This window comes from Poecilia reticulata, linkage group LG9 (assembly GCF_000633615.1).
Source record: "Poecilia reticulata strain Guanapo linkage group LG9, Guppy_female_1.0+MT, whole genome shotgun sequence".
Taxonomy (NCBI): Eukaryota; Metazoa; Chordata; class Actinopteri; order Cyprinodontiformes; family Poeciliidae; genus Poecilia; species Poecilia reticulata.
Window position 1 is genome coordinate 9,083,521 of NC_024339.1, and position 10,113 is coordinate 9,093,633.

General features: G+C 35.9%; 1 protein-coding gene across 1 annotated transcript; it reads right to left on the reverse strand.

Annotated features, from left to right (window-relative positions):
• Positions 1 to 203: 203 nt before the first annotated feature.
• Positions 204 to 1,015, reverse strand: LOC103469800 (C-C motif chemokine 20-like). The gene is made up of 4 exons (XM_008417744.2): positions 905 to 1,015; positions 693 to 807; positions 498 to 611; positions 204 to 409 (listed from the first exon to the last, which is right to left on the reverse strand). The coding sequence occupies exons 1-3, from the start codon at positions 963 to 965 to the stop codon at positions 503 to 505; spliced, it is 285 nt and encodes a 94-aa protein (XP_008415966.1). The 5' UTR covers positions 966 to 1,015; the 3' UTR covers positions 204 to 409; positions 498 to 502.
• Positions 1,016 to 10,113: the final 9,098 nt, after the last annotated feature.

Here is a 10,113-nt window from a genome sequence, read left to right on the forward strand (position 1 = left end):
TATTCATTTATTTACTTTATTTCATTTGCATTAAGGAATCAGAAGTTGTGTAGAGGAAGTCAAGACTTGTAAAAACATTGCACCAACCAAAATGTACAAAATGATATAAAACAGTTTATTTAAACTCTGTACAATAAAATAATCACATTTTGTGACAACAAAGCATCCTGCAGCATACAGTACAGTGATGAACTCAGCCAGCTTCTGCTTGCAGTTCAGGCAAGTTAAGGCAATTGGTTCTGTTTCTGTACAACATGTCAGAGAAATTCAACAGAAAGAAAACTACAAAAAGAGGAAACAGAAGTCTGTCACCATAAATTAAAATAAACTTGTGCAGAACCAAAACAACTTGTGAGCAACTTTACAAGTTTGATCTTTTTCAGCAGTTTTTCCGTCTTTTCTCCATGTTCTGTAACAAAAGAGAGCAGAAAGTGAGGAAATGCATTTCTAATAACTTCAATAAACCAAAAAACAAAACGAGGGATAAGTTGTTCTACCTGTTCTAGTTTGGAGACTGTCTCCTCTTTTCCAAAGTCCTGATGAGGTTTTGCACCCACTGGTTTCCCTCAGGGGGAACGACACACAGCTTCATGCCTTTCTTATTCAAAAACCTGCAAAACCAGATGGAGAAACGGCATTAAAATCCAGCAGAACTCTAAGATAATAACTGGTAAATCTGAGCAGACACTCACACAGCGGCGCTGATGTCACATCCCGAGCCTGCAACCTGAAGCTTGTAGCTCACAATGTTTTTAGGAATCAGACGTTTTTCGCTGACGCTCAAGCAGCAATCCATCACAATCTGGGCTGCAGGAACACAACAAGTAGCAAAAAATGTATGTGATTAATGCTTTGCAATGACAAAATGCAGGCAGATTTCAGAAGAATTGAATTTTTCTCTTACCTGTTGCAACGTGGAAGCAGATGAGACCCAGGAAGAGCAGAGCTGCAACTTTGGAGGCCATTTTTCTGGAGCGTTTTCTCTTCTTCGGAGAGTTTCTTCAGGAGAAAGCTGCTGCTGTGACAAGACGAGTGAGCTGCAGGTGAATTTATACAGGTGCAAGAGAAAGTGAAAGTTTAAACAGTCCTCATTGACTGGAAGTGTGGACTTTTGGCAACAGATTGGGACAAGCTCAGACACGTTTTTTAAAAATCCCCTAAAAGAGGTTTTTACATGCAGCGATCTGCTCAACCGTGCAGTAGCTGCTGATTTGGATGAAGACATGAGAAGCTATAAAATTAAACAAACTTGTAAATAATGTGCTTTTAACTGAGATCCATGAAGGAAATTCCTGAAGGAATCATGCATGTAGAATAAGTAGAAATCAGTTCCCAAGAATATTTCTAAAAATGCATATAAATTGTCCATTTTTGCTAAAAAGCATAAATCTTTTTAATATATGATGTGAAAACAGAATAAAATATCCTCTTTTCACATTTATTGGTTTGTTCTCCTGCACACTCTAAGGGTTTTCAAACTGTGGCTCAGGGGCCATTTGCGGCCATTGAAAGTGATTTTCTGCAACCCTTAACCACAAAAAAAGGAAAATTGCACAAACTTGGTTTTCTAGCGCAATGTTTGAGTTTTAAAACATTCATAAAAGAAAATAATACCTTTCGAAAATGAAGCTAATCTTCTAAAAGGCTCATGTTTTGCACATTAGTTCAATTTTATAACCCAAATATTCAGTGATTTTTACTCAAGTGCAGATTTTGGTGTATGCATTTTGTAAACTTGGTTAAATTAAGATGTTTTTTGAAGAGTGAACGTTCACATTATTGGGGCTCTTTGAGGATAAACCAGCCAGAATATACAACAGGTTATTTTATTATAAAGGCAAAGAAGGAGGAGCAGATACCTGTCAAAAAAACTCAAAACTCTTGTGATTAAACTCAGGAATCTTCCAGAAAAACCTTTCTGAGCTCTAAAAGTGAAAAAAACAAACAAAAAAGAAATGTTGAGATTAAGCTCAGAAATTTTATAGCAAAAACAAACTTTTTACATACAACTAAAATTGAAACTTTGCAAATATAAAAACTCAAACTTTTAGATGAATCTCAGAAATTGTTGAGAAAAAAACTTTACATTTTTCAACTTCTGGAATTTTTCTGAATTTGCAACTTAGTTCAGAAATCTCCATGGTTTTTTTTTTCTGGAAAAAGAAGTCTGACAAAGTCACTGTGTTGCAAGTCTCAAGTCAGGAACCTTTAATTTCAAGTCATTTTTATTTTATTTTTATAATTTTCAATTATACATAAAATACAAACAACAGACCATTTGTTCTTTTTAAAATCTGTATTTATCTCAAATGATAGAACATGGGCAGCTGAACACAAAGTATAAAAAACATTTTTAAATTGGACCTCTTTATTGCGCAGTTCTATTAAACTTGATATTCAATAAAAAAAAGTTTTCAAAAAATGAAATAAGTATATATGAAGTTATCACAATAAACTCAGGAAGGTCTGGTGCATTTATTTTTCTGCTTTTATTTCCAAGTATGTTAGTTTCAGTCCTCYGTAAATATGGGCCAGATATTCTAAACACAACATTTATTTGGGACAGTCACTGTATTTGGTCTGTTTTAACAAATAAACCACAAGAAAAAATCAAAATCATTGCAAATAAAGTGGAGTGGTTTTGAATTAGGATGTGATGGTAAAATAAATATCTGTCAGGCCAAGTGGGTTAAATCTACAGCTAATTTCACATCAATATTGATAAAAACATGTTGTCAGAATCACTAAACACAAAATAATGAGCTCATTATTTTATGTCTTACTCAGTTAACTATCCCACTTAGTGTTATATTCAGGGTCAGTGAAATTGTACAATTTTTATTTTTACTGAAATTTTTGAAAGATGGCCCAAAAAAAAACCCCGGAATTTTTTTATTTGTTTTTCCAGCAAAGCTTTACTACTTGGAAATGGGTTCTGTGCCACATGTGACAGTCAGTCAGTGCATTAAGTCAAAAACAGTTGACTTAATGCACTGACTGCAGTAAACAACATATTGTCAATAGAATTTCCCAACGTAGATGTCTTCAGATACACCAACCGTCCTTAGCTGATACTGGACCGGCTCATCATCATGACGGGACAGAGAGACTCTGTTCCCTGAGTTCAGGTCCAGAATCTGCTTTCTGTCCCGGAGCCCCGCTCACTATCCACCGGCTTCCTGACCTAATAACACGGTGCACATTATTTGTGGAGGCATTTGAAGGACCGGATTTATGGTAAGTCATCACCAATTTAACCCGGAGTACACATGCTAACACGACGTTAGCTAAAGTCAACTATCTTACAGCAAAAGAAAAGCGCCACCTACCATCTTTGTGAAGCTTCAAATGCCGGACAAAGTTGGACAAAGTCGTGGCATCTCCATCCGATATTCTCTCCTTGCATGTTTTACAAGTTGCACTTCGTTTTTTATTCGAAAGTTCATAACCTACATAGCCAAAAGAAATTACTCGCGGAAGCATATTCGAGCCGTTATTTCGTGTTTCGTTCCCTGAGCTCTGCAGCGTCACCGCGTTTTTTTAAATGTCCAAATCCTGTTAATTTGATTGGTTGAGCTGCAGCTACGCACACATACATACCTGAGGAGAGGAAAACAGAGGGACGGTCTGCGCATGTTGATACGGAATGAGTGAAATTAATTAATGACGCCACTTTATAAATAATGTGTTTTAAATTTTAAGACTTTGAGAAAAAAATGTCAAGTCTTTTCAAGTAAACAGCTTCAAGTCGAGTCAAGTCCCAAGTCAATGGGATGAAAGTCAAAGTCAAGTCCGAGTCTTTGAGCATTTTTTCAAGTCAAGTCTCAAATCGTGATTTTAAGGACTCGAGTCTGACTGAGTCCAAGTCATGTGACTCGAGTCCCCATCTCTGAAAATTGCTGAGATTAATCTCAAACTTTGGCGGCAATTTGCGTCTCCTCTTTTTCTATCTACATTGACCCTAATGCACCTAAATACACGTACAGCTGGATTATTTAGTCAAATCTATTTATAATATTTTCCTCCAGATCCACCTTCCAGTCTAGATGTGGCGGCGATAAACTTAAATTAATCAATTGAAAAGAAAACGAGTTCTGCTACTGGGGTTGATGCTACCGCTAACTAGCTGCTAATGCCCTAGCTAGCTGGGTAGCTAGCGAAGTATCTTTGTTGCGTCTGTTATAGATAAGTGCAAATTTGTCATCAGTTGGTTGGACGAATTTTGTAAATTTCTGTGGAAATACGAATAAAGGTCTTAAATTACATTTATAATGATCCTTATAAAAAAATTCACGTTTTCAATTTCAGTTGGTGAAATTTTACTTCCGGAAATTTCGCTCATGCGCACAACGCAAAAAGAGGATTTTTCTAATTTACTCAGGAGGAAATGAAACCTGGATTGTGTCCTGGCTGTGATTGATAGGGAACGCAAACTGAGTTCATAATATGCTTGGAGCCATTGGAAAAGCGGCGGTTATCAGAGCATTTATCAGGAAGTGTTGCGAAAGATCGGTCTCGTTCTCACCATTATCTTAGCAGAAAATTTCCCCACATTCTTTTCATTTGTTGTTGACGGTGCGGCCGGGGATTTCTCCTGTTGGCTAAACAACTGGCACCTCTCCAGTTCTTTGTGACAGTGGCTTGTTTTAAGCGTTTTTACACAAGGTTGGGCGTGCATCCGCGCAGATTATCATCTGGGAGTGGGGAGACAGTTGATCGACGGGAGAGGCACTTTCCCGTCACGACCAGATATTCTGCCAGCAGTGATGCAACTTTTCAAAAGGCTGTGAGCTGGAATGCAGACATGAAATTATCTGCCTCTAATTTAGTTATTTTCTGTCATTAAACACTAAAACTGCTTCAACGGACAAAGGCAATTAAAAGTAAAAAAATTAGGAGAAAAAAAAAACAAAATTATGTTTTAACTAACAAGAAAAATGACCCAAATGCAAAAATAAAGTTGTTTATTCAGTTGATATGTCATTTAAAATAGCAATAAAACTTGTATTTTTTTGTAGATTTTCACATAATACGCCATGCAACTTTTTTTTTCTTCAAAATTTATATGTTTGCATGTTGTGCCTTGCAGAAAAAATGCGAATGCAAAAACTCTGGGTCTATTTTATTATTTGGGTCAACTCTTAGTCATCTCTGAACAATCATCATTCTCAACATCCACCAGCAAATTACTCCGCAAAACCACAAACTAGACCAATTATTTTTGGTCTAGTTTCTAGTGTCTTCGCACGCTTGAAATAAGACAAAACAAACTTTCAAATAACTTTCAGCATAATATTACTGCTTATTTTAAGCAAATAATGCCGTAACATTGACTTTAAGAAGTATTGTGTAACTGGTAGATGATTTCACTTATAATAATTAATTTTCCTCATCTCATATTTAATAATCTACCAGTTGAACCAGAACATTTTCATCAATATTAAGGAATTATTGACTTAAACAAGCTCCTGTATCTTGGTGGAAAGTTATTTGTAAGTTAGTTTTATTTTATTTCCAGTGTACTAATGGTGTGTTTTTGCAGTGTTTTGTGGGTTTAAAGCCTGTCTTGAGCTTTTCAGTGTGTATTTTCTGTCTGATTTTCCGCAGATGCTCCAGTTTCCTCCTACGCTCTGCTAAGAATGCAAGTTGTTTCACTGATCCTGCAGGGATTAAGGAGTCCAAAGAATGAATGGATGAGTTGAAGCACGTGCATCATTACTCATCGTCTGTTTCTCTTTAAAAAAACATAAACAACATAAATCGTACTGCTGTTCTTGTCACATTTAGACATGGAACAAGTAATTTAACCTCCTTATTCACCACAAGGAATCAAGTCCTGCCAAGACAGGAAATATTCTACAAAATAAACAGCAAAAGTCACAACAACCTGTTTTCTTAATGTACTATAAACTCGTCTATAAACTCAAAACTGAGAAAAAAAATCCTCTGTTTTAATATTGCTTTATGTCACACTGCAAAAACACAAAATATTACCAAGTAATTTTCTCTAGTTTGTAGTGCAAATATCTTAGTTCACTTGAATAAGAGAAAACTAACGTAGAGGCAACTTTTCAGCAAGAAATAAGGAGAGAAAAAAGGATATTGTTTTATGTCAATATTTCATCCATATTCATGAAAAAGTACAACTTCCATTTTGAGATTATTTCACTAATGACAAGATACTTTTCAGATTATTTCACTTTACTTCACAGCACTTTTCCTGACTTATTTCCATAACTATGACTTTAAGAATTATGACTTTTTTTCTCAGATTCCGTCTTTAATCTCAGAATTATGTTACTTGAATGCAGCAGATTCGCTCTATTAGCCATTAAACCTGCAGCGTTACATTACTCAGCAGTTTCTTCTTCTTTGAGTTAACGTTTATGAATATTGAGATATTCTGTATTGGTAGGACAGATTGGTACCTTGGCATGGCTTCAACATTCCTTCAGAAATGTTAATTTATACGTTTCCACAGCAAAGTGTTGTACTGACATCCGATCCAGGTCTTAACCTGCCTGTAACATGTTATTAACCACTCTGATGATTTATAAGATGAAGGGGTGGGAGGGCAGATGGATGGGATTTATGCCAAAGTTAGGGGTTACATTTAAATTCATGTCACTTATTTTATCTCTCATATACCTCGGTTTATGATGTCATAAACCTGAAATCTGAATCCAGCTAAACATTGGGCAGATTTATGCTTAATGGGGTGTATCGATGTGAAGCTGCATGTCTTGAAACAAATCTAACCGTGTGATGGGTCGGAGCAGGTTCTGAAACTTAAAGCTCTGCCAGAGTTCCTGTCCTTGGCTCAACTCCCAGCAAAACTGTTTGGGAAGATCAAGTTGGGATTAAATTTCACCCAAAGTACATTCAGACAGAAGTTTATCTCAGTACAGATCTCATCGGTTTGGCAGCTTTAAGAAAAAACGTAATATGACAATATTTACCGCTGTTGCATGAACGTAAACTTGGATTGTCACAAAAGTTTATTGGACAATGAATTGACCCAAAAGTTATTATGATAAACGATATTGTTGTTTTGAGACAATATTTTTGGTGTAAAAAACCCCCCCAAAAACAAAAACATTTATAAAGATCAATACATTCTGATGAACATTTAACACAGCAGCAACATTTTAAATATTATAAACAAATAAACAGAAAAAGCAGATAAAAGTTTATTATGGCGTCTCTTTAAACAGAACTATCCTTCAAAACCAGGCTGGTTGAGACCAAAGAACCAAACTAAACATCCAGTTTCTGGTAGAAAGAGAGAAAAACAATCAATCATACAAATTAAAATCACTGAGCTGGTTTTAATTGATCATGCGATTTATTGATTTACTGTGCTTATTAGATTTGAGTGTAAATATCTTACTTGAAATAAAACAAAACTAACATTTTTCACAAGAAATAGAAGCTTGACTTATTTAAATAATTCTGTTAAAAAGCACAATTTCATTTATAACAATTTTTTTTTCCGTTTTATAAGTGAAATAGTTAAGTATAAGTATTATCTTCATCAATATTTAACAATTATTGATCTAATACCTGGTGGAAAGTAACTTGTATGTTAGTTCTGTATTATTTCAAGAGTACCAAGATAATTGCATTAGAAAAATACTTGGTAAAATTGTTTTTGCAGTGTAATTTGCTGGTTGAATGATGACTGTCTAGAGGTGATTAAGCCTGGTGTTGCACCAAGAGTTGACTCACTTAGTGCAGAAACAATGCAGAAAGTCGTGATAATCCTCTGTGCATCCTCTTTGACACAAGCTGCCGTTTGGTTTGATAAATCAGTTCAGCTTAAGCTAGCAGAACAATGGACACCTTTGTGTCGACTTAGAGTAAAAAAGGAGATGCATAATTATCTATTTTCCTTTAGTTTTCCGCTTTCACCCTGAGAAAAACTTCCTCCACCTCTGGCACCGTCCACCACAGCTTGTGGAGTTCCCACGTGATTTTCAGGAAACAGAGACTTCAAGGTCAAGGTTTCCGCTAAAATAAAACAAACTTTCCCACCGGAAAACCTTGCGGATGTAATGAATATTAGATTTGGGAATTCACAGTTTAAGAAAACAGAGACCACAAAAACAATTTTACCAAGTATTTTTCTAATGCAATTATCTTGGTACTCTTGAAATAACAGTTTTTATTTCACGGCTAGGGGGCGATGGGAGATGGACAGCGACTCCCATCGATATGTTCGCAGCTGCAGCTTTAATGGAATGCTGGTTGCTGAACAGTGGAAAGTCATTTATTTTACTACCGGACATGTTTGGATTGGGCCAAACACGGTCCGTCTGGGGCCTCTTCATGCTTTTCCCTTTCTGTTTGCAGAATAACACTGCAAAAAATCTAATAAATCTTACCACTTAAGATATAAAACAAATAAATAAGACAAAACTAACTTATAAGTGACTTTTTAGAGATATAAAGGAGCTTGTTTTAGGTCAGTGTTTCCCAACCCTGGTCCTCGAGGCACACTGCCCTGCATGTTTTAGATATTTCTCTGCTTTAATATCCCTGATTCAGCTGATTCAGTTCAGCAAACAGTTGTCATTGGAATCACCTGTGCAAAAGCAAGGTAACACCTAAAACATGCAGGGCAATGAGCCTCGAGGACCAGGGTTGGGAAACACTGTTTTAGGTAAATAATCATTTAATATTGATGAATATTAAGCTGGTTCCATTTGCAGATTAATTCACTTATAACAAAATGTTTTCCCCATGTTGCAGGTGAAATAATCTGCCAATGAAACTTGGCCTTTTTCCACCAATTTAAAGGAATTATTTACTAAAAACAAGCTTCTATATCAGGGGTGGGCAATCCTGGTTCTGGAGGGCCGGTGTCCTGCAACTCTTAGACGTCTCCCTGGTCCAAAACGCTTGAATCCAACAGCTGAATCACCTCCTAAATGCAGTCAAGTTCTCCAGAGTCCTGCTAACGACCTCATTATTTGACTCAGGTGTGTTGAAGTAGAGGTGCATCTAAAAGTTGCAGGAGACCAGCCCTGGAGGACCAGGATTACCCAACCCTGTTCTATATGAATCAATCAAATTTTATTTGTATAGCACATTTCAGCAGCAAGGCATTTCAAAGTGCTTTACATGATTAAAATAAAAACAGTATGTGACAGTGAATAAACAGAAAGACAAAGAGACTTAAAAAAAAAAGGTTAAAGATAAAAACATTAAAACCCGCACCCCTTGTGGGACTTCAGTTAAACGTCTCACACCTCAGAGTTTTAGTTAAAACGCAATTTAACAAAGATTCTCACACCTCAGAGTTTTAGTTAAGATGTCATTTAACAAGGATTCTCACACCTTAGTTTTAGTTAAGACGCCATTTAACAAGGATTCTCACACCTCTGAGTTTTAGTTAAGATGTCATTTAACAAGGATTCCCACACCTCAGAGTTTTAGTTAAGATGTCATTTAACAAGGATTCTCACACCCCTAGATATAAATTTGTTTATCTTCCTGGAAAATAACTTCTAAGTTAGTTTGTCTTATTTCAGGGGGATTAATATATTAGCACTGCAAAGCAGTGAAAAATAAACACTAAGAAGAGTTTTATCTCAACAATACAGCAAAAAAGAAGTAAACTGCACAATAAACTAATATCAGTTAGATTGCATGATTTTAAGTTTTAAGGTTTATCATCCATTAGGATTTATCTGCAATTACCAAGTATTTTTTTAGTCTAGTTTTTAGCCCAAATATTGTAGTAAGCTTGAAATAAGACAGAAGTAACTTACAAGAAACTTTTCAGCAAGAAATGGGAGCTTTTTAAAGTAAACAATTCCTTAATATTGATGAAAAAGTACGAGCTAAAAGTGAAATAATCTGGCAGTGGATTAATCTTTAAAGAATATTCTCCCTCCTGATCGGTGGATCTCTGCAGCTCCTCCAGAGTCACTCATAAAGTATTACCTTTGCACTACATATAACGTAAACTTCTTTAGCAAACTGGTCAAATCTGAACTCCCAAAATAACTTTTCCTTATCTAATTCACTGCGGGAACAAGCAGGTTCTGTTATCAGTGGTTTTGAGTTGCAGAGTGAGCGCTGAACCGCAGTGATGAAATCCAAACAGAG

What these genes read in the sequence shown, in the direction of transcription:
- LOC103469800 (XM_008417744.2), bottom strand. Translation starts at nt 965, where the DNA reads ATGGCCTCCAAAGTTGCAGCTCTGCTCTTCCTGGGTCTCATCTGCTTC. An exon ending in CTGCTTCCACGTTGCAACAG is followed by an intron (nt 808 to 904) that starts GTAAGAGAAAAA and finishes GTGTTCCTGCAG; the next exon opens with CCCAGATTGTGATGGATTGC. An exon ending in TGTGACATCAGCGCCGCTGT is followed by an intron (nt 612 to 692) that starts GTGAGTGTCTGC and finishes CTGGTTTTGCAG; the next exon opens with GTTTTTGAATAAGAAAGGCA.